The sequence below is a fragment of the Rattus norvegicus genome, chromosome 10 (genome assembly GCF_021556685.1).
Source record: "Rattus norvegicus strain SHRSP/BbbUtx chromosome 10, alternate assembly SHRSP_T2T, whole genome shotgun sequence".
Classification (NCBI taxonomy): domain Eukaryota; kingdom Metazoa; phylum Chordata; class Mammalia; order Rodentia; family Muridae; genus Rattus; species Rattus norvegicus.
Window position 1 is genome coordinate 48,183,552 of NC_141543.1, and position 24,234 is coordinate 48,207,785.

Consider the following 24,234-nt stretch of genomic DNA (forward strand, 5'->3'; position numbering starts at 1 on the left):
CACCTCGAATTTGTGTCTGTCTGTCATGCCGAATCCCTTCTCTACCTGAAATCCAAGCCTTGGTCTCTCTGCTGACACACTCCCCTGGGTGGTCTGTGGCACCCCCCCCATATATCACATGACTACAGTGGCATTAGATTCCCTGATGTTGGAGATAAAGGCAATCGTGAAGTCTTCCATGTAGATGCTAGGAACCACATTCTCTTCCTTTGCAAGAGCAGCAAGCGTCTTAATCTCTGAGCCATTTCTCCAGCTCCATTCCTCAGTTTTCTGAGAGATAGGTCTTCATGTAGCCCGTGGGCTTTGACTTATTGTGAATCAAGATGGCCTTGAGTTCTTGATTCTCCTGAGCTCTACCGACAATGGTGAGATTACAGGCATGTGCCAGGCTTCTTCGGGTGGAACATGGCCTCATGCACACTAGGCCTGGACTCTACAAAATCTTTCAGAAACAGAGCACACTTTCTGTGTTCTTTATTATGTTTTAATACTGTTTGAGAAGTATCGATTAGCCAGGGGGTGGTAGTGCAGACCTTTAATGCCAGTGCTTTGGAAGCAGAGGCAGGCAGTGTGGTTTGAGGTCAGCTTGGTGTGCAGAGGAAGTTCCAGGACAGGCAGGGCTACCCGGAGAAACCATCTTGAAAAAACAAATAAATAAGTGCATCTTTTATTATGTGTGTATGTGCCTGTCTGTGCGTGGGAATGTACACATGTGGGTACAGGGGTCTGCAGAGAGCTGGAGTTGCCTGATTGGGGTGTTGGGAAATGAATTTGGCAAAAGCAGAAAAAGTTGGCCAATCTCTTCAGCCTCGACTGATTGAGACAGGATCTCAGGTGACCCAGACTGACCTGGAACTCCATCTGTAGAGGATGTCCTTGACTCTGGTCTTTTTGCCTCTTCCTTCCTGAGTGCTGAGATTACACCTTGATTTCTTAACGTTTGAATGTGTGGAGTTTCCCAGATAGTATACTGAAGAGTTGCTGTGTTTGCTGGGTGTAGTGATGCTTGCTTGTGACCCCAGTGTTCAGGAGAGACAGGAAGGCAGACTGAACGCTGGGTGGCCAGGGTTACCCAGTGTGAGACTTTGTCTCAAAAAGCTAGTGTGTAGTCATGTCACACTTTATTTGGCCAGCAAAAGGCCATGTTTTTGTTTTGTTTTGTTTTGTTTTTTTTTTTGATTGTCATTTCTTTTTTTCCTCCCATCTTTATTAACTTGGGTATTTCTTTTTTTTTTTTTTTTTTCTTTTTCGGAGCTGGGGACTGAACCCAGGGCCTTGTGCTTGCTAGGCAAGTGCTCTACCGCTGAGCTAAATCCCCAACCCCAACTTGGGTATTTCTTATTTACCTTTCGAATGTTATTCCCTTTCCCGGTTTCCATGCCAACATCCCCCTTACTTCTCCCCCTCCCCTTGTCTATGGGCTTCCCCTTCCAATCCTCCTCCCAAGAATCCCATTCACTGGGGGTCCAGCCTTGGCAGGACCAAGAGCTTCCCCTTCCATTGGCGCCCTTACTAGGCTATTCATTGCTACCTATGCAGTTGGAGCCCAGGGTCAGTCCATGTATAGTCTTTGGGTAGTGGCTTAGTCCCTGGAAAAGGCCATGTTTTAATCAGATTTTTCTTGGATCAGTTTGTTGTATTAGGTCAGGGCTAGGTAAAGCATCCAATGCTGGGTTAAAAATTAACTATGTGGTCAGGTACAACTTGTTCAGGGCTTTCCTCATCATTGAGAGACACCGATACACTTTCTCCCATTTCTTAGATGTTTACATAATGAGCCTATTGTGTGTACTGATCAGATGATGTCAAGGGTCCTGGTGCTGTTCAGTGTAGTTCAGTGGGTAGGGTACCCACCTACCATGCCAGAGGCCCCGAGTTCCGGCACCACCTAAACTTACTCTGTGTCCTCTCCTGACTCCTTGTCCACTCCCCCACTTGCCAGGTGTCACTGCCATGGGCAAACTTCCGTTGTTCACTTACAAAGATGCACAGGAAGTTTTTGATTTTTCCTCACCTTGGCTTGTACAGCCCCTCCCACTCAGGATGTTTCTCTTCTTCCCACCCACTCTTTTTTTTTTTTTAAAGGTTTATTTATTTTATGTGTACACTGTAGCTGTCTTCATGCACACCAGAAGAGGGTGTCAGATCCCATTACTGATGGTTGTGAGCCACCATGTGGTTGAACTCAGGACCTCTGGAAGAGCAGTCAGTGCTCTTAACCACTGAGCCATCTCTCCAGCCCCCTTCCCACCCACTCTTATGCCTCTGGTTCTTCCTGTGGTTGGAAACTTCTGTGAAATTCGGAAGCCCTTGGGGTCCCACTACTAGACCATTATAGAATATCATGATTCAGAAAACAGTTCCTATTTTTTATACGTTATTCTTTCTGCATGTTTAGTGTTTTGCTTGCATGTAGTCTGTGTGAGGGTGTTGGGTCTCCTAGAATTGGAGTCATAGACAGTTGTGAACTGGCATGTGAATGCTCGGAATTGAATCTGGGTCCTCTGGAAGAGTAGGTAGTGCTCTCAACTGTTGAGCCATCTTTCCAGCCCCCCCAAAAGGTTCTTTTTTTTTTTAAAGATTTATTATATATACAATGTTCTGACTGCATGTATGCCAGACCTTATTACAGATGGTTGTGAGCCACCATGTGATTGCTGGGAATTGAACTCAGGATCTCTGGAAGAGCAGTCAGTGCTCTTAACCACTGAGCCATCTCTCCAGCCCCCCCAAAAAGTTCTTAATGCTGCTCATTTAAAAATAAATCAGGGGAGGAATCAGAAGCCCCCGGGAGGCAAGCCACTTTAATCAAGCCATCTAATCCTTTCTGTGACAAAGGAGGATCATTGGTTGAACACCTTTGGAAGTGATCTCATTTTGATACTGTCTCATAAAGTAGCCCAGGCTGACCTTGAGAATGTGGCAAATCAGGGGCTGGGGATTTAGCTCAGTGGTAGAGCGCTTGCCTAGGAAGTGCAAGGCCCTGGGTTCGGTCCCCAGCTCCGGAAAAAAAAAAAAAAGAAGAAGAGAATGTGGCAAATCTCCTGCCTCTGTAGACATATATTACATCTTGCCTATTTTTTTTTTTGAAGTTTTTTTTTTTCTTTTTTTTTTTGGAGCTGGGGACCGAACCCAGGGCCTTGCGCTTCCTAGGCAAGCGCTCTACCACTGAGCTAAATTCCCAACCCCTTTTTTGAAGTTTAAAATTCTCTGAATAGTATAAGATTTGAAATGCTGCGGGTTGGGGATTTGGCTCAGTGGTAGAGTGCTTGCCTAGCAAGCGCAAGGCCCTGGGTTTGGTCCCCAGCTCCAAAAAAAAAAAAAAAAAAAAAAAAAAAAAAAAAAGAAAAAGATTTGAAATGCTACTTTAGGGGGTTGGAGAGATGGCTCAGCGGTTAAGAACACCGACTGCTCTTCCTGAGGTCTTGAGTTCAAATCCCAGCAACCACATGGTGGCTCACAACCATCTGTAATGAGATCTGATACCCTCTTCTGTGTGTCTGAAGACAGTTATAGTGTACTTATACATAAAATAAATAAATATTTAAAAAAAGAAATGCTACTTTAGTGGATTATGAAGGAAAGAAAAAAAATCTAATATAGATAAAAACAGATTTAATATAGGTTATAGGCTACCAAGAATGAAGTAGGGGCTGGTGCTGGGACTCAGGGACAAAGTGTTTGCTGGGAAGGTCCTGGGCTTAGCCTCCACCATCACCACACAAAAAACCTGAAATCCTTACATAGGAGTCCCCCACCACCTTTTCAGCTACAATTAAATTGTTCAAATATCTAGAAAGAAATATGCATGTATCTGGAGGCTAAAAGAGGTTTCATTGAAATAGCTGTTTTGGAAATGTGGGAGGTTAAAAATTTCTGCCATCTTTGAAGGCGCGGATACAAACTTCAGATTTAAACAGAGAACTGGGTCTGGGTGAGAGGTCTGTATACTGAGGCAGGCTTGGGGAAGCATGGTCTGGTCGGTCTTTATCTAGAGGAGAGTCTATGGGACGAAGCAGGGAAGTGTGATCTGGTTGGTCTCCGCCTAGGAGACATTCCATAAATTATAAACAGGCCCACGTTCACAGAAAGACAAAGGAGCCAGGTGTAAAGTGAAGGCTGGGTACCAGGACTTTAAGGGTTTTTGAGACAGTGTTTCTCAGTGTTTCTCTGGGTGTCCTGAAACTCACTGGGATTAAAGGCATGTACCACCACATCTGTCAGTTTAAATTTTTTCAGGAGTATTTATTTGTGTGTGTGTGGTCATCGTGGCTCACACGTGAAGGTCAGAATGTGGGTCCTGGGGACAGGCCTTTCTCCACGCAACCCTCTCACTGACCTTTAACCTGTCTTTATATTTACTTTTTAAAAAAGTATCTATTTTGGGGTTGGGGATTTAGCTCAGTGGTAGAGTGCTTGCCTAGCAAGCGCAAAGCCCTGGGTTCCGTCCCCAGCTCCGAAAAAAAAAAAAAAGTATCTATTTTGAGACAATATCTCCTGTTCAGTCCTGTTTGGCCTGGAGCTTTTGGTAATCCTCTGGTTTCAGCTTCTTCAGTTCTGGGATAACAGGCATGAACTATCTTTTTTGAAAAATTAAGAAGGGCTGGAGAGATGGCTCAGTGGTGTTCCAGGACAGCCAGGGCTACACAGAGAAACCCTGCCTCAAAAATAAAAAAAATTTTTTTTCTTCTTTTTTTTATATATATTTTTAATGTATGAGTGCTCTTTTAATGTATGTATGTATGCTGCATATATACCCACATGCCAGAAGAGGGCATCAGATCCCATTACAGATGGTTGTGATCCACCGTGTGGTTGCTGGGAATTGAACTCAGGACCTCTGGAAGAGCAGTCAGTGCTTTTAACCACTGAGCCATCTCTCCAGACCTGTACATTTTTCTTAAGATTTATTTTATGTATATGAGCACACTGTTGCTGTCTTCAGAAACAACAGAAGAGGGCATTGGATTCCACTACAGATGGTTGTGAGTCACAATGTGGTTGCTGGGAATTGGCCTCAGGACCCTTTGGAAGAGCAGCCAGTGCTCTAAAGTCGCTCTTTGTACCTTTTTTCTTTTTGAGCAAGGCATACCTTTGTTTAGAACTGGAGACAATAGTGATAGGTTATTTTCCTGCCCCTCGTGAAATGAGCGCCAATTTAAATCAGATTAGATTAAAGGCAGGTTTATTGGGAAGTTCTGGTTGGACCAAGGACCAAGGTCATTTTAAGGGAGAGGGGCGATAGGGGAGGGAGAAAGAGAGAAAGAGGCACTAGCCCAGAGAGAGGAAGAGGAGGAGGTGAGAGACCAAAATGCTGGATTATATAGGGAGGAGCCTCTGTGGGAAGGGCAGCCCAGCCCCTGGGCTAGAAAGTTGAAGGTTGGGGCCAGGGTGTGCCAGGTAGGGACTGAGGGATGCTGGGAGAATTTGGAGGCCAGATCTGCTTTGATGTGTAAAATATGCACTTCAATCCCTTGTCCCAGGGTCCAAAACCAAACATTTAGGAATCCAGGCTGCCCATGGAGAGGTACGGCCCAGCTCTTGAAAAGATCTATGTTCTAACCATGTTTCTCTGTACTTTCAAAACTATGCTTTTTCAGTTGAAGAAATTTGTTCAAACTTTAGTTTCTCTTGTTTGCAGTTTGAAAGTCACTCCAGTTCCTTCTGAAATACAATTAACATTCTGTGAAAAGCTCTAGGTGAAGGGTGTCGGGGGAAACCAGGTGTTTCCTGTTCAACTCTTTCAGAACACACCAGGCCTATTGGTGGCAAGAAAAAAAAATTCCATGCTCTTCACGTGACTAGCACATAATAGGTCCAACCTCTCCTGAATCGGATTCAGAGGCTGCTCCTCACATGACTAGCACATGCTAGGTCCATCCTCCCCTGAATTGAATCACAGAACAGAGCACAGACTCGTACTGAACCAGCCAACTGAGGGAAGGCAGCATTTAACTAGCCTAGACAACCCGAACACGTCAAAAGAGGCCAGGCGTGGAGTCAGTGCCATCAACATTGTTGCAGAGTTAATCTACGGCAGTTACAGTTACTAACTACACAGACCTCTCATTCTTTGTGGTGATGGCTATTGCCTTCCTCATCACAATCTTTTTTTTTTTTTTTTTTAAAGATTTATTCATTTATTATATATAAGTACACTGTAGCTGTCTTCAGATACACCAGAAGAGGGCATCGGATCTCTTTACAGATGGTTGTGAGCCACCATGTGGTTGCTGGGAATTGAACTCAGGACCTCTGGAAGAGTAGTCGGGTGCTCTTAGCCGCTGAGCCATCTCTCCAGCCCCCTCATCACAATCTTATGTCTCTACAGATCCTGGAGAGAAGCAGCAAAGGTTGGGCTTCAGAAACTGTCCTTGACATTGTTACCCCAGAGGCTGGCTGTGAGATTTCACTTCTCTGGCTGGAGTAATAGTTCAAAAGGTTAGCTCTTATTTAGATAGTATAGCTCAGTGGTAGAGCGCTTGCCTAGGAAGCGCAAGGCCCTGGGTTCGGTCCCCAGCTCCGAAAAAAAAAAAAAGAACCAAAAAAAAAAAAAAAAAAAAAACCACTTCTGGGGCTGTAGAGATGGCTCAGCGGTTACGAGCACTGACTGCTTTTCCAGAGGTCCTGAGTTCAAGTCCCAGCAACCACATGGTGTCTCATAACCATCTGTAATGAGATCTGATGCCCTCTTCTGGTGTGTCTGAAGACAGCTACAGTGTACTTATACGTAATAAACAAATAAATAAAAGTTAAAAAAAAACTTCTGGAATAAAAGTTTAACATAAAAAGGGCAGAGTAACTGGGGGATGGGACGTCAGAGGGGGACACCTGCTGTCCGCCTACCTACAGAGCCCCTTGGAGAGGAAGCACCAGGGATGGAGGCTGGAGCTGCGCTAGAGGAGGAGGCGGTCCTCAGAGGCCTTAGTCTTCTCGCCGCGTGGGAGAGCACGAGATGGCGATGCATCCCAGCATGGCCTCGCTGCCAGCTGAACCCTCTCCGGGACTGGCCCCTCTCTCTGCACAGGCCCGGGTGCAGCGCTGCTTATGCTAGCTGGTTGCCAAGACAACGTTCCGTCTAGGTCCTGGGAGGCAGTGCTCAGCTGACCTCAGTTAAGACTTAATTTGGTGGCGCCCCCCAAACCCCCACCTAATGGCCATTCAGAAGGGGTTCTATGGATAGATGTTCTCTGAGTGAGGAGTTCAGGTCGCAGTAATCGAGGGTCAGGACACCCCATGTTCCCTGCACCATCACCTCCAACCAATAGTCCTAATACGCCCTGATGTCAGGAAGTGGGGCCAACTCTAGATTCCGTCTTCTCCCGAGGCGCGACTTAGGATATTTCAGAACCCAGAAGGGGATCCAATTTACACAGCTTGACGCCGTCTGAGGCCGCAGGGCATACCTCGTTTTGCGCACGCGCCCTCCGAAAACCCTAATTTTCTCGTTCTGCGCCTGCGCAAGAAGGCGGAGCGCGTGTATCTGAGCGCGCACTGGGGGAGGAGCCGAGACTGGCGGGCCCGCGCACGCCTCGAGTGACGCGAAGAGTAGGCGAGTCGGGAGGGCCGAAGGGTAGAGAGGCTCAACCTTCTGGTTTGTTGCAAATCGTAGGCCGCTCTGGGCTCCGGGGCTTGCGTCTCATTGTCGTGTTGGGTTCCTGGAGCGGATCCGGGGCAAGAGGGAGGAGAGCTCGGGGTCAAGGGCCGCTGCCGCCCGCACTCGGCGGGGCCGCCAGCCAGGGTAAGCAGGCTGGGTTGCCCAGGGTAGGAGCTCGAGGCGGAAGTGCCTCCGTGGCGACCCATCCTACACACGGGAACACTGAGGCTAGGGGGGCTCTTGGTCCCCTAAGTCCAGCCTGGAGGCCTAAGGAGGCGGGGGGAAGGCAAGAGGCCTCTCTGCTTGGATCTTGGGGTGCTGCAGCTTTGCGTGGCAGAGCCGCTCTCGGGTAGCCAGCAAGCTGGATGGGGTGCCGTCTGAGTTCAGGGCTGTGGCCTGGAACGCTCCAGAGGGGACCTGTTGCCATTTCTTCTAACGGGCCGCTGCTTCCTCCTTCGCCGGTCTTGCTCGGCTAAGCCTTTTGTTTAGTCTTCTGGAACAGGGAAGTGAAGCTTTTTGTTTCCCAGACGCTCTGGCGAAAACAAAACCAGACAAGTAGGAGACACTCAGCTGAACTGTCTGCAAGGCTAGCAAGGAGAGCATGTTTCTTGAGCTCTCACTTGCTTGCACTTCTTGCACTACTGCTCACCTGGGTGCACAGAGACCCTGCTCCGAAGTTTGGATAATCAGGAGCGGTTTCAATCAGGAGATTGTTTTGCTCGCTCGCATACACACACACACTCCCCCCCCCCTCTCTGTGTCTCTGTGTCTCTGTGTCTCTGTGTGTGTGAGAACACAGGGCAGGGTGTGCGTGTGTCTGTGGTGTATGTGTGTGTGTGAGAACACAGAGCAAGGTGTGTGTGTATGTATGTGAGTGTGAGAACACCTTTTGCTTTGCAGTTTCAAATGTAGCTGGATTGGGGATCAAGTTTTAAAGCCAGCCTGTGAGGCAAACATTACATGGGATCAAAATTTTCCTTTAAGGAGTTGGAGAGATCGCTTAGGTGTTGATGCACTCAACCCTTCTTTCACATACTCATAAATAAATGGAATAAAAATAAATCTTTAGAGGAGAATGCAGCCTCAACCTCTGAACCTTCCTGAAGAACTTTGAAGGATTTTTTTTTTAGGGATTAATGTTTATTAGTGTATGAATTTGCAATTAATGCCATGTGTGTTGGTGGCAAAAATAGGCCAAAAAGGTGTCAACGTTCTCTGGAGCTGGAGTTACAGGCATTTGTGAGCCAACTCACATGAGTGCTGGAAACCAAACTCTGGTCTGCAAGAGCAGCAAGTGCTCTTAACTGCTCAGCCATTACTCCAGCCCTCATTCTGCTTTAAGCTTTATTATTATTATTATTATTTTTTTTTTTGTTCTTTTTTTCGGAACTGGGGATCGAACCCAGGGCCTTGTGCTTTCTAGGCAAGTGCTCTACCACTGAGCTAAATCCCCAACCCCTTTATTATTATTGTTGTTGTTGTTGTTGTTCTTGTTATTATTGGTGTACACATGTGCCAAGTTGCATCATCATCATCATCTGTGTGTACACATGTGCCAAGTTGCTCAGCTGGCTCACTGACTGGTTTAGTTTGCTTTCTTTTCTTTTAAAAACAGGGTCGCAGCTGGTTGTGGTGGTACTTGCCTTTAACCCCAGCAGTTGGAGGCTGAGGCAGTTGGATCTCCGAATCCAAGGCCTGTTTGGTGTACACGGTGAGTTCCAGCACAGCCAGGGCTACAGAGAGAAACCTGTCTCAAAGGACAAAACAGAACAGTGAAATAAAAGCAGGGTCTCCTCCAACTGGCCTGGTGACTCCTTTCTCAGCCTCCTGAGCGTGGGATTGCTGTCTTATTTCTGAGTGTATATAGCTCAGGATGCCATTTTTTTTTTAAGTCGTGAAATTCATTATTGCTCTTCTGGTTGTAACCTAAATAATGAGGTTACTTCAGGGGCTGTTATACTAATAACTGTACTTGAAAACATAGACTCACTTCATCTGAGGTATGGGAAAGAGAGGCTGAAGAAAAGAAGTGTGCTGCTTCTTAGAGCCTGGGCTCCCTGGGTGGAAAGTGGAGGAGGCTGGTTGCCTGTGTGGAGTTGCTGTTTTCTCTCTTCCCTGTGGCCAGCATGCCAAAAAGTTCACTTGCTTAGTAAAATGTGCCTTATGTGATCTCCCTTGTACGTCTGCAAAGGATCCCTTGTGGATCTATCTGAATTATAGGGTCTGAAGCCAAGGCTGATCTGGAACTTTCCAAGTTTTAGCACAGGCATCCTCTTCATTGGAAAGGATCTGCCTTTCCTGGGCTGAAATCTGCCGATCGTATCTGCACAGATTTGCTAGGGAAAGGTTTGCTGCAGGGATGACTTGTGTGTCTTTGCCAGTGTCTGCTCCTGTGTGGCTGCCCTTTACCTGATAATAATGTAACAGTAGCTTTGAAAGTGGTTGGCTTCCCGAAACAAACTCTTTCTTTAGGCAGTTTGTTTCTTTATGCCTGTGTTTTAATGGAAACAACTTTCAGCAGTCCAGGACTGACACCCACTTCCCTGCTATGTAGTTTATGGCTTGCTTAGGGAAACAAGGTTGTTGTTTTCAGTAACCAGACATGGGAAGTGACTTCAAGAGCCAGGTGCAGTGGCTCATGCTGATAGCTGCAGCACTTGGGAGGCAGAAACAGGAGGATTTTTACAAGTTCAGAGGCCGGCCTGGAGAAGTCTGGAGTAAACATTTTCTCAGTTGTCAGGAAGTTGAATTTACTGGGCATTCATTGTGAGTGAGCATCTTTCCTAGTCTCTGCTAGTTCACTTGCCAGCCTTTATTAATAAAAGAAAAACCGGAGAAGAAATGGATTGTGCCTTCAGGAGGCAGCTGCCACATGTTTCTTTATGTTGAGAGCCACCACTCAGTGTTCAGTCTCAGGGAAGCTCCTGCGAAGAATAGATTGCCTTGAGTGAACGAACGGGTCTCTTTAGAAGTAGCCAGCCCTGAGGATGGTCCTCAGTGTCTTCTGGAGTCTACTGTATGTCAGTTCTAGAGCTGGAAGACAAGGCTTTTCCTTCCTCTGGGCTTTGGAAACCCCTCACGTTCATTTACTGTTGCTGAAGTTTTCACGCATGTGCACTGCAGCTCACCTTTACCTGTCCTGTTGAGGATCCATACAGTGGGCTTCGCCTCATAAGGAAGCTCTGTGCCATTATGCACCTCTCTCCCCAGGGTTTCCCTGTATCGCTACACTGGCCTTTAACTTGTGTTTAGGGGTGTGCGTGTGTGTGTGTTTTGGGGCCAAGGATCAAGCCTGAGGTTGTTAAGCGCTATCAGAAGCCTTTTCTGTTCTGTTCATAAGTGAGCCTTTTGTGCTGGTTTGCTGTAGTGACTGGGAGCTGAGGTGATGTTGAATTTGATCCTGCTGAGTACATACTGTGGTGTGCGCCATCAGCCAGTCTGCTCCTGTTTGAATTATTTTTACTGGCCACCTCTTCTTTTTTAGTTATTTTACTTTATGTGTATAAATGTTTTGCCTACAGAATGTCTGTGTACCATGTATCTGTTTGGTGCTTGTTGGGGCCAGAGGAGGGCATCAGATCCCCTGAACCTGGAATTATGATTGAATGTAAACCACCATTTGGGTACTAGGAACTGGACCTGGGTCTTCTGTAAGAGCCACCAGTGCTTTTAACCTTGGAAGTATTTCTTCAGTCCTACCACCCTTGTATTCTTATTGTATTCTTATTATTATTAAAAAAAAAAAAGAAAACAAAAAAAGGGATGGGAGGGTCTTGTGTCTACATTTTTTTTTAAAGATTTATTCATTTATTATATATAAGTACACTGTAGCTGTCTTTAGATACACCAGAAGAGGGGATCGGATCTCTTTACAGATGGTTGTGAGCCACCATGTGGTTGCTGGGAATTGAACTCAGGACCTCTGGAAGAGCAGTCAGTGCTCTTAACTGCTGAGCCATCTCTCCAGCCCTTTTGTTTTTCAAGACAGGTTTTTCTGTGTACCCCTGGCTGTCCTGAACTTGCTTTGTAGACCAGGCTGGCCTCAAGCTCAGAGATCTATCTGCCTCCTCTGCCTCCGAGTGCTGGATTGAAGGCAAGTCCTACCACCACGCCCGGCATAACTTTCCATTTTTAATGTCCTGTTAAGGGCTCAGGTCAACAGGTAGCGTTTTCTTTGTATGGAGAGAGAACAAACTTGACAAAGGCCAGTGCAAGCACTCCATAGGTAGTGGGTGCCTAATGCACTGTTAATGAAGCTATGGTAAGGCTGGTTTGTGTGTGTGTTTTCAGGCAGGGTCTTGCTGTGTAGCTCGGGTTGACCTTGAGTGGACTCAGTATGTAGTCCACGCTGGTCTGAAACTCTGCATCCTTCTCCTGGGCCTGCTGAGTGTTAGGACCTTGTGTCCGGGTCACTGAGTCAGCCTAACACTGATGTGTTTACATCTTACACGACGATGTAAACTTACTGTGGTTTCTAAATGTCTTTAAATCTAGATTGGATCCAGTGTGGAAGATTAAATCAAGCAGAAGGGGGCTTGTTCTTTTCATAGTTGGCTCACAGTGGCTCCTCAGGTGCCTTCAGGATGCCTGCGGCACTTGTAGAAAACAGTCAGGTCATCTGTGAGGTGTGGGCCAGCAATCTTGAGGAGGAGATGCGGAAGATCCGGGAGACTGTCCTCAGCTACAGCTACATCGCCATGGTGAGTAGGCCTTCCCCACCAAAGCCAGGGAGGCTAAAATGACTGGAACCTGCATGCTTTTGTGAGTCAAGGCAGCTAGTGTCTCTGAGGAGGGCACAGCTTCTGACACAAGTTTTCGTAATATTCCTCTGATGGAAAGTTTTTATATTTTTATTTTTGCCTAGCAGGCCTTGTGCTTGTCCTCCTGCTTCTGCCTTCTTGGTGCTGAGATATGTGTGCACCATTGTGCCCAGTGTGTGTGGAGCTGGGCAAGTCCTCTAGTGTCTGACTTGCCCCAGCCCCTTAGACATAGTGAACCTGAACACGTGGTATTTATTTATTTTTTAAATTTGAAGACAGGGTTTTATGTAACACAGGCTAACCTTGAGCTTGCTGTGTTTCAAGAGGATGACCCAATTTTCTGACCCTCCTGCCTCCGTCTCCCAAGTGCTAGGATTATAGGCATGTACCAACATGCTCGGCCTGTGTTTTCAAAATATTCACACATTTTATTGCTAGCACGAACTAGGCAGGCAATGTCACACTGCAGCTCTGGCGTCTCTGGGTAAAGTGGGAAGGACTGGTATCAGTGCCTCATTTATTTTCCTGCCTGATGTCGGGTCAGGTGGTGCTTTTCTTAGGCTAGCCCCTGAGCAAGCAGGTGTTCAGTTCCACTGCAGGCTTGGCGCTTGCTACTGTCTGTCTTCAAACCCTGCCTTCACTCCTCTGTCCAAAAGAGGCACTAGCCTCACAGGCCTCCCAGCCGGTTAAGATCCTGTCATCCCAAACAGTGGGTGTGAGGGTGGGGATCAGGAGTTCAAGACCAGTGAGTATAGGCCAGTCTGAGCTTTACAAGGATAAAAAGGGTTTTATGTACACAGGGCAGTGAAATAGTCACTCAAGAAAAAGAAAGGCTGCATTTATCCTTCTTAAAAAACAAGAGACGGGGTTGGGGATTTAGCTCAGTGGTAGAGTGCTTAAGGCCCTGGGTTCAGTCCTCAACTCCAAAAAAAAAAAAAAAACAAAAAAAAACCAAACAAGAGACCAAGGTGGGAGCTCTGAACAGTAGGCTGTCAGCCAGGCTTCTCGTGCACCGAAAGTCACAGCAGGAAGCTGGTGTGAAGGGGTGAAGCTGCTGTGAGCACCACATCTGCGTGGCTGCATTTGTGTTTAACTCGTACTGGAAGTTCCTATCTGAGGCTAGAGAGATCACTTGTTCTTCCAGAGGACCCAGCCGGGTTCAATCACAGCACACACATGACAACTCACAACTGTCCTTAACTCCAGTTCCAGGGGACCTGACACCCTCCTACAGACATACATGCAGGTAAAACACTAATGCATGTGAAATAAATGAATAAATTTTTTTTCTTTTTCTTTTTTTTTTCCCCCGGAGCTGGGGACCGAACCCAGGGCCTTGCGCTTGCTAGGCAAGCGCTCTACCACTGAGCTAAATCCCCAACCCCATAAATGAATAAATTAAAAAGTTCTACCTGACTTCACATCTCATAGTTACCCAGGCTTGTGTTGTGTTGTGGGACCTTGGGGAGCTTATCTTGGGGCTTCTGTAAACTGAAGAGCAGTTCTGCTCAGGAGTTGCTGAGCACCCACTCTTAGGTGAGACTTAATAGTGAGAGGCTTTTGTTCCCAGGACACAGAGTTTCCAGGTGTTGTTGTACGACCGATTGGTGAATTTCGAAGCTCCATAGATTACCAGTATCAGCTTTTGCGGTGCAATGTTGACCTTCTAAAAATCATCCAGCTGGGCCTTACATTCACAAATGAGAAGGGGGAGTACCCTTCTGGAATCAACACGTGGCAGTTCAACTTCAAGTTCAACCTGACGTAAGTGTCTTGAGAGACCCTTAGTGTTATTATTAGATGGCTGCATTTGAGTGCACCGATGGCCATTCATATTACTAATCCTGGTTTTTGGGGGTGAGGTGGGAGGAGACATGGTCTCTCTCTATTATGTTGCTCTGACTGTACTGCAACTTGCTTTGTTGATCAGGCTGGCCTTAAACTCAGAAATCCACCAGCATCTGCCTCCAGAATGCTGGGATTAAAGGTGTCCATGCCTGGCTAATTGTATTTTTATTTTATTGAACATAGGTGAGACAGTCAAGGGGAGTTTTTTCTTTTTTTAAAGATTTATATTATGGATATGAATACAGTGTAGCTGTCTTCAGACACACCAGAAGAGGGCATCAGATCACATTTACAGATGGTTGTGAGCCACTATGTGGTTGCTGGGAATTGAACTCAGGACCTCTGGAAGAGTAGTCAGTGCTCTCAACCACTGACCTTCCTCTTCAGCCCTGCCTTTTGTTTGTTTTAGAAATAAACTGGAGTTTTAGTTCTGTCTCAAGTTTGTTTACTGTAAATGATATAAAGAAGTATAAATATGAATGATCAAAAATTTTAAAAAAAAGGGCTGCACAGATGATAACTCAGTGGTTAATAGCACAGGCTGTTCTTCCAGAGATCCTGAGTTGAGTTCCCAGTAACCACGTGACCACTAACTGTCTGACGGGATCTGAATGCCTTCTTCTGGTGTGCAGACATACATACAAACACCCATATACATAAAATAAATAAATATTTAAAAAATTAAAACAATTAAAAAAACGTGTGGCTCGGTGGTAAGCACTGACTACCCTGGCTGCTCGATTCCCAGTGCTCAATGGTGGCTCACAGCTGTCTAGCTTATTCATTTACTTAAAACAAGCTTTAAGTGAGAGAATGTAGATTTTTGTAATTAGGAAAGACAGATCTGCTGGCTGCAGTGTTTAAGGAGTGCTGTGTTTCTGAACCCTAAGCTAGCGGTAGTATTTCTCCTGCTTTGGTCTCACTGCCACCAGCTCACAGTGACACCTTGTTTTGCAGAGAGGACATGTACTCCCAGGATTCCATAGACCTGCTAGCCAACTCAGGGCTGCAGTTCCAGAAGCACGAGGAGGAAGGGATCGATACGTTGCACTTTGCAGAGCTGCTTATGACGTCGGGAGTGGTCCTCTGTGACAACGTCAAGTGGCTTTCATTTCACAGGTCAGTCCATGGGGACTATGGCATTCCTGTCTCTTCCTCATAGCTTCCCCTTCTGACTTTAGGCTGCGCTGGGGAGGAACTAAGTCCTTGTTGATTTGGGTCCTCCTGGCTGTTTGGCGGCAGCAGTGGGAGTTGGAGGTGGTGCTGGTGCTGTCGGGTGTTAGGAGCACTTGAGCCTCTCACAGGCTTGCCCCACGTGGCCTGCAGTGCTTTAAGTGGCTGTGCAGAGTGGCAGCTCCGTCCCAGCTGGTTGGTGGCTGCTATGGGCTTGGTTATTTTCAGTCTGGTGTGGATTGTCCTTTGAATATACAGATACTCTTTCAATACTTTTGGAAGGTTTTTATTTTCAAAGGGTGTGTGTGTGTGTGTGTGTGTGTGTGTGTGTGTGTGTGTGTTGGGGGGGAGAGGGACAGGGAGAAGAAGATATGAATATGAATAGATATGTATGTGTGTTCGCACCAATGGAGTCCAGAAGAGGATGTTGGGCCATTGGAGGCGGAGTTGAGGCATTTGTGAGCTGTCTGACATAGCTGCTGGGATTAGAACTCTGATCCTCATAATTTCTCTTTTTGAGTTTTGATTAATCGACTTACACAAACTCTCAGGTTCTTCTGTGTTTCCCACAGTAGCTTTCCCTATGTCCTTACTGAATGTAAAGTTCAGATCACTTAGTGTTCCTCTTTGAAAGGTCCAGCCCCCAGCCCGAGGTGGTGGTTTTTTAAGCCATGAGTGGTTTAAGGCTGGGCCGAGGCTACTTTTAGCATCTGCTTCCTCCTTCCTTTAGTGGTTATGATTTTGGCTACATGGTGAAGCTGCTCACGGATTCTCGCCTGCCAGAAGAAGAGCACGAGTTTTTTCACATCCTGAATCTTTTCTTCCCATCCATTTATGATGTGAAATACCTGATGAAGAGCTGCAAAAATCTTAAGGTAACAGCCGGCATTCTCCTTAATACTAGCAATAAAACAAGCAGACTCCCAAACTCAGATTTGTTCTGTGTTAATAATGTATTCAGCATGCTTTCTTGAGGCCTGCCAGGTGCCAGACTTCTCTAAAGAGGATGTTAATCGAGCTTCTTTCTTTTTTTTTTTTTTTCTTTTTTTGGTTCTTTTTTTCGGAGCTGGGAACTGAACCCAGGGCCTTGCGCTTCCTAGGCAAGCGCTCTACCACTGAGCTAAATCCCCAGCCCCCGAGCTTCTTTCTTAACTGTCTTTGTTGGTGACTCAGGCACCAGAAAAGCCCTATTTCTTGCATCCTGAGGCTGGCTGCCTTCCTCTTAGGCTTGAGAACCTCACAAAGTACTTGGTGACATGAAGCCACACGCAGTATGTTGTGACTGTCCCACATCCTCTGTAAGGTTCTTTTTTTTTTTTAACATTTATTTATTTATTATGTATACATCATATAGCTTTCAGTCTGCATGTATGCCTGCAGGCCAGAAGAGAGCACCAGACCTGATTATAGATGGTTATAAGCCACCATGTGGGAATTGAACTCAGGACCTCTGGAAGAGCAGTCAGTGCTCTTAACCTCTGAGCCATCTCTCCAGCCCTGAGGTTCTTAATTCTTAAAAAGTTCAAGTTGGTCTTGTGAGATGGCTTAGTGGGTAAAGATGTCTGCTGCCAAACTTAATGGACCTGAGTTTGATCTCTGTGACCCATGTGGTATGATAGAACTGACTTGTGAAACTTGTCTCATCTCTGCATGCAGCAGGGCGCATTGTTTGGGAAGAATAAGAGTGGAGGTCTGAAAAATGGCTACCGAGGCCTGTTAGGTGAATGGCCTATCCCACTGCTAAATGTTCATGTAGCCTTAGCTGAGTCCGGAACAGTGTTGGTTGTGACACCTGTTTTCTATCCCTTAGGGAGGCCTTCAGGAGGTGGCTGATCAGTTGGATTTGCAGAGGATTGGAAGGCAGCATCAAGCAGGCTCAGACTCTCTGCTGACAGGGATGGCTTTCTTCAGGATGAAAGAGGTAATGTTCCAGAGTGAGGCCTCTAAGTGCAAGGGGCTCTGAGACGACAGTTTCCAGGTGTGTGAAACCTGAGTTTCGAGGCAGTGTCCCCTTTGTTTTTTTCTGCTTTCTTCAGTAGGAATGTTATTTGTTGGTCTACCCACTTAGGCTGAGTTCTGTTAATTACTGAATATTATTTCTCTAAGGAAAAGTGAATTCGTTCTCTTCTAGGTTTTTGTTTTGTTTTTTAAGATTTATTTACTTTATATGAGTACACTGTTGTTGTCTTCAGAAACACCAGATCCCATCACAGATGGTTGTGAGCCACCATGTAGTTGCTGGGAATAGAACTCAGGACCTGTGGAAGAGCATTCAGTGCCTTAACCGCTGAGCCATCTCTCCAGCTCCTCTTTTAGTTTATGTACCTTTTCTTTTATGTTTTAAAATATATTTGAAGAGGAAGACACTTTAAACAATCAGAGTAAAAGCTGAGTGATGGTGGTGCACAACTTTGATCCCAGGACTCAGAAGGCAGAGGCAGGCAGATCTCTTAAGTTCAAGGCCAGCCTGGTCTACAATCAAATTCCAGGATAGGAAGAGAAAATAAAGAAAAAAGAAATTACTATTTTGTTCTCTCTCTCTTGCTCGCTCTCTCCCTCTCTCCCTCTCTCCTTCCCTCTCTCCCTCCTTCTCTCCCTTTATTTCTTTATTTTATGTATATAAGTATACTGTTGCTTCAGACACACCAGAAGAGGGCATCAGATCTCATTACAGATGGTTGTGAGCCCACCATGTGGTTGCTGGGAATTGAACTCAGGACCTCTGAACAGCAGTCAGTGCTCTTAACCGCTGAGCCATCTCTCCAGCCCGGTATTTTTTCTTTTAGTTTTATTTAATTATTTAGTTGTTTGCATGCTTTTTTTTTTCCCCCCAGACCGGGTTTCTCTATGTAGCCCAGGCTAGCCTTAAATTCAAAGCCTCTAGAGTGCTGAGATCAAAGGCATGAGCTACCACTGTTGGAAGATTTGTTGATCTTTTAAAGGAATGAATGTTGATATTTTTAAGGAATGAGACATGGCATGGCTCTCGTTTTAGAGTGGAGAAACTGGCAATTCAGTTTTTTAGACAGGGTCTCACTGTGTAGCCCTGGCTGGCCTTATCCTCAGTATAGAGATCTGCCTGCCCTCTGGCTCTGCCTCTTGAGTGTGGAATTAAAGGCTTGTCCTTGAATCCATGGCTCTCTCCTTGCCTCAGCCTAAGGGCTGGATTGATGATAGCTGTGAGCTGCCTGCCATGCCTGGCTAGTAGTTCTTTTTGATGCTTTAACCACTATTATGAGTTCCAGTGTTTAATTAACTAGTTTTCTGTGACCATATCAAACAAAATACCCGAGGCCAAGTTCAAAGGACCAGTTTATTTATGTTTACAGCTTGGGACATTTTAGCCAGTGGTTGGCTGGCTCTGTTGTGGCAGACCAGAGCATAGTGTCTGTTCATCATCAAGTGGTTTGGAAACAGGAGGAGGCTGAGTACAGGGCCTGGCCCTGACAACCTCAAGGTTTTTACCATTTCTCCATCCCTATCAGGTGTGCTAAGCCTTTAACACAAGGACTTGTAGGGACATTTCGATCTAAAGAGTAACAAGGGTATTAGGCCAGTCCTTGTCGTCTGGCTCATTTGCTGATGTTCGTTACACTTGGCAGAGGCCGCACTTCTGGCCAGGGCTGTGCTCAGCATCTCGAGGCGATTGCAGTGGGCAGCTCCTGCCCAGTGATGTTAAGGTTGAGTTGTTTGCTGAGTGCCTAGCGTCCATGGTCACTTTCTCCTCACGGTAGTCACTTTCTGCCTCAGCTTCGCCTATGCTAGGATTACATGTGTGTGCCCCCACACCTGGCTTACATTACTTCACAAATAAGGAACCATGATGGAAGGGAACTGAAGTGACTTGGCAGGCCGGAGTTCTTAATAACTCACTGCCTTGCTTGGCAGGGTTGTTACTCTACACAGCAGCAGCCCAGAGGTTCCAGCACCGACAAGTCATAGGAATGCCAAGTCTGTTAAGGGAACAGAGCCCAGAAGTAGAGAAAGGAACAGAAAAAGTCTGTGAGGGAGATATTTGGTGTCTTTGCTGAGTGTCAGGACATAAAGCTGGGAGGTGGCATGACTCCTAGCCCCATTCTCAGCTGGTTTTGTCCTGTTCTGCAGCTATTCTTTGAGGACAGTATTGATGATGCCAAGTATTGTGGGCGCCTCTATGGCCTGGGCACAGGAGTGGCCCAGAAGCAGAATGAGGATGTGGACTCTGCCCAGGAGAAGATGAGCATCTTGGCCATGATCAACAACATGCAGCAGTGATGGTGCGTGCACCGTGCTGCTTGCGTTGTCTGCCCAGCCATTGACCTGCATCTGCTCCGAGCAGAGACTTTGGGGTTTTGTTTAAAGATGCCTTTATTTTAGATCCAGGAGGGGCTTTGCTCTGAATTTGTAAACAAGTCTTCCTTGTCCTCATGCCCATACCCTTCTGCTGCTTCCTGCCACCAGCATCCATAGCTCCATGGACACCTTTTTAAAGCTCCAGGATGTCTCAAACTAACCAGTAAAACGTATCTGACTCTTGTGTGTTGTCATTCTTCTTTTGGCTTTGCTGCTCTCATGAAGATGCTCAGGTGAGCTGAGACTGCCAGAGAACAAGGTGTATATTCTTGGGAAGCAGGTCTGTGCCAGCAGGCTCTTTTGCCTTGTTTGTGCTTCTTCAGGACAGAGCAGTCCTGATGATACAGTAAGTGATCCCTTGTGCTGAAGTCTGGACACAATTCTGTCTCCTTCCATGTCGTTAGGCTGGCCCAAGCCTCACCTTGTTCACCTTGGTTTTCAGATGATGAACTGTTCTAGACTAGATCATACCGCAAGTCCATCTTGTTCTCAGCAGGGTGATCTGTCCGCTGTGCTCTTAGCCTCCATTTCCCCGCCTGTATTTAGCAAGCCTGAGATGTCAACAGGTGGTAGAGCTGAGCTCTGGAACTGGAGTCTTAGGAAAGGCACAGGAGTCAACTGTGAGCAGGACAGTAGGGGATTCACCTCGGAACCCGTGGAGTCATCCCCACAGCTGTGCTTGGAAGCCTGTTGACTATTATTTTTAAGGTTAGGCATTTAGGAAGCACACTGCTTTTTAAATGTTTACAGAAGGACAACTGTAAGAAAGTAAGAACTTGTTTGGAAGGCAGAGGCAGATGGCAGCAGCTCACTTAGGCAGGAATGGTCTTACCTTTTAAAAGCTTGTGGGAAACTGAATTTGAAATAACAAAATGTCAAGTATTAAAGCTGGTATTTAAGATGCTTGTAAATATTATTTATGTTTTTAATTTTGTAAAATAAAGATTGCTTTTTAACCATTGGCATGAGGCGTGGTCTTTGCTAGCTAGAATCTGACTAATGTTTGTCAGGATTGGCTCACCCAGGAGCCCTGGAAGGTATTGAGGGAGCACACATGTACTTCACACTTAATCACTCACAGCCTGCTGGCTGTTGGGTCTTACTAGAGGACCCTGGCTGCTCAGAGTGAGTTATAGTCAGTGGAATTCTGTCAGAAACACCGAACTTGGGGTTGGGGATTTGGCTCAGTGGTAGAGCACTTGCTAGGCCCTGGGTTCAGTCCCCAGCTCTGGAAAAAAAAAAAAAAAAAAAAAGAAACACCGAACTTAAGACTTCCTGATTTAGTTTTTTTCCCCAGCCTTTTCTGTTGGCACAAAAATGTTAAGTCAAGTACTGGGGCCCTTCTAGAGTTTGAGTCAGGGCCTTGTTCCCTAGGCCAGCCCTGACCTCCAAGCCACCATCCTCAATAGCAGTGTAGGCTTCCATCACCACACCCAACAAATCTACAATTTTGGCTGGCAGCAGAGTGGCTCTCAAACTAGGCTAAAAAACTAAAAAACTAAAAAACTAGGCTTTTCTCAGACTAACCTGTCCTCTAAAGTGCCCAGTTGAAGAAAGGGACTGTCTAAGCATTACATAGTGAGGTGCTGGAGGAAGGGTGCAGGTCTGTGAGAACTGGCAGCTATTGTCACTCGAGCACACAGGGCTATGCAATGGGTGGAGAGATGATGCTAGGAGAGAATGAAGAGAACAGCTTTCATGAATGAGCCTGTGTGCTGCTGACCTTGGATACCTGTCTGCAAGGTTGGGTGTCAACCTTAGGCCTCTTGTTAGCCAATGCTGGCATGTGAGAGCCCCAATGTTTCCAAATTTCCAACAAGTTTCCTAGTTTATTCAGCCAATGAGCTTCCATTAACTACTCACTAGATACTCTAGTAGGTGCTGGGGTGAACAACAGAGAAGCCTACCTTGTTGCCAGACAGTAAATGATTTACACAAATGTAATCAGAACTGTGTAAACTCATTTGAGTTTAAAGTATAGGGATTGGGAGTGTTTCTGGTGAAAAGTTTAAGCTGAAGTTAAGTGATAAGTCAGCAGCTGGGCCAGAATTGACACAGGATATGGTGCTGACAAGAAGCCAGGAGAAGGAATGTAGGCATCGTTGGACTAGGGAGCTACTGAGCAGATCAGAGCATGAGGTAGCCAGTAGGTAAGAGGTGGACGGTGCTGCGAAGTGGTGGTGCACACTAATCCTAGTGCGAGGCAGGCTGAGAGAGGTGTATCTCCGTGAGTTCGAGGCTGCTCTAGTCAACTGAGCAAGTTCCAGGACAGTCAGGGATATGCAGAGAAACCCTGACTGGAAAACCATGGGGTCAGGGGAACTGGACTGGTGGTCTAAACCAAATTGTTGATGGTCTAGAAAGGGATGACACCCCCTAACCCCAAAAGTTGTAATACATGTTTTCTGCTGGAACCTTGAGTGAATGCCTTTGCTTCTCAGGGTCTTTGTGGTTCTTATAATTAGGGATACAGAAAATATTCGAGTCATAGCAAGTTGCTATACATTATTGGAAAGAGCAAGTAAGAGGAAGAAAACAGTTGCCATTTTAATTTTCCTATTGGGCAATTTTACTTTGGCTTTCTTGTGGGGTTAAAACCACCCAGGTCCTGTGGAAGAACAGCCAGTGCTCTTAACCCAAGCCATCTTGCTAGTCTTTTAGATTATTGACTGAGACAGGATTTTGCTTCAGTGCTCAGGGTTGACATTAATTTGAATTCCTCCTGCCTCTGGTCTTCCTCAGCAGTGAGAGGCGTGCACAGTATGCAGGATTACTCCATCAAGGACTTGCAACCACAAAGCAGAGTTTGTAGTTTACCAACTGCTCTTTACTCAAGTGGAGGGAACCAACGTTTCCCATCTCTATAGATGATGCTACTTGGGATTATACAGTCCTCCATGTAGTCATGCCCGCTTACATCTTTGTCAAGACGCTTGCTTTTAAGACCAATGCATCTTCCTTGAGTTCACATGTAAGGAAACCATGTAAGGCGTGAGACAGTCTTGGCAGGGGTTAGTTCTTAGTGACCCTGCTGGCTTTTCCCTCCACTACAGGAAGCCACTTGGGAGGCACCAGGCAGGCTCCATTGTGTGAGCGGATTCAAGCTCCACTCTCATTGTACAGTATTTCCTTTTTGGGGTGGCTTAGTATTTTTTAGACCCCAAAGCTAGGTACACACAAATGTCTCAAGATGGTGTGTCCCAAGGATTTCCAGTTGGGAAAATTTCTTGATGCCCAAAGATGAAGCCTTTACAATGGACCTCAGGGAGAAATGGGAGAAAGGGATGCTCTTCCCACCCGACCTGAGCACATCTTCTGTTCTAGAAACCAGTGATGATGGAGGCACAGGTCTCTGACCTAGCTTGCTGGGTGATAACCCAGCCAGCCCAGGACTGGCGAACAGGTAATACTTGGGGCTCCAGGGTGTAAAGTAGGACTCTATTGTTCTAGGAGACATACAAAAATCAATATGCATTGCTCTTGCTCTCCAGGCTGTGTTTTAGTCCAAAAAAAAAAAAAAAAGGGGGGGGGGGTTATATGACCCCCAAAAGATTAAAAACCACCAAGAGTGATTTTTTTTTCCTGAGCAGTCTGACCACTTCAGTCATGTCACAACCTGGAGGACAACAGACAGCCTCATCAGCTCTGATCTCGGAAAGCTTTATCTGCTTGTCCATGTAACCAACTCCATAAAAAATGTCACCTAATGGTCCAAGGCTAGATCCTTTCTTTAGTTTTTGAGTGGGCAGGCCCAGCTAACAAGATAATTAAGAACCTCGAACCCCAACAGTGATAGGTGTGTGTCAAGTGTACCTCCCACAGAACGAGACACTTCTGATGGTGAGGGTTTATAAAGGCAGCTGCATCTGGGGTAGACAGACTTTGGGTAAATACAAAGGCTTCTCTTTGGGGAAACCATGTAAGGCGTGAGACAGTCTTGGCAGGGGTTAGTTCTTAGTGACCCTGCTGGCTTTTCCCTCCACTACAGGAAGCCACTTGGGAGGCACCAGGCAGGCTCCATTGTGTGAGCGGATTCAAGCTGCACTCTCATCTGTCAGTTGGATCACAGCCTCCTTCCATCGAAGGTCAGGGTGAAGGCCTGGTGAGCTGAGACTGAGGTGAGAGCTGTCATGGGTTGTGTGGCACAGCTTTATGGCCTCTGGAAGTTCATGTGTGTCGAATCTGGCAGTGTCTTCTGTAAGCTCTAGTGTGGCCATACTTCTGAAGGAGCTTCTGGGCCTGTTGCTGCATCTCAGGGTTCACAGCACCAGGACACTGGGACCCGATGTGAAGTAAGACGAGACAGCACTCCAGCACATCTGGAAAGGGCCAGGCCTATACAAATGACAGGACAAGTGTCTGAGAGGTGCACACTGACCATTCTGTGGAGACAGGGATGAAACTGGCATGTCTGGGGGCATATCCACATACCACTGTTCCCAGTACTATGCCACAGCCCAATGCTCCCCCTCCCCCAGTGCTGGGCACAGGCTCTCATCTAACACCTGAGTTGAATGTGTTACC

At 46.3% G+C, this 24,234-nt stretch overlaps 2 protein-coding genes and 1 non-coding gene across 14 annotated transcripts in view; 1 reads left to right on the forward strand and 2 right to left on the reverse strand.

The window, feature by feature from the left end:
- Positions 1–7,644: 7,644 nt before the first annotated feature.
- On the forward strand, positions 7,645–20,673 carry Cnot8 (CCR4-NOT transcription complex, subunit 8). 4 transcript variants are annotated; one of them, XM_087573413.1, is made up of 8 exons: positions 7,645–7,741; positions 9,187–9,308; positions 12,092–12,297; positions 13,928–14,121; positions 15,163–15,324; positions 16,109–16,253; positions 17,189–17,299; positions 19,483–20,671. In XM_087573413.1, exons 3-8 carry the CDS (start codon positions 12,181–12,183, stop codon positions 19,630–19,632), a joined length of 879 nt encoding a protein of 292 aa, XP_087429539.1. In that variant the 5' UTR covers positions 7,645–7,741; positions 9,187–9,308; positions 12,092–12,180; the 3' UTR covers positions 19,633–20,671.
- On the reverse strand, positions 8,979–9,052 carry Trnas-aga43 (transfer RNA serine (anticodon AGA) 43). Its single transcript has one exon. It is a non-coding gene; the product is annotated as a tRNA-Ser (tRNA).
- The window catches only part of Gemin5 (gem (nuclear organelle) associated protein 5), a 50,078-nt gene continuing 44,517 nt past the window's right edge, over positions 18,674–24,234 (reverse strand). For 7 of the 9 annotated variants that reach the window (XM_087574543.1, XM_087574541.1, XM_087574540.1 and 4 more), the window contains 1 exon segment: positions 22,233–24,045. In XM_087574543.1, the coding sequence (XP_087430669.1) occupies positions 23,878–24,045 (168 nt within the window). In that variant the 3' untranslated portion in view covers positions 22,233–23,877. 9 annotated transcript variants of the gene reach the window in all.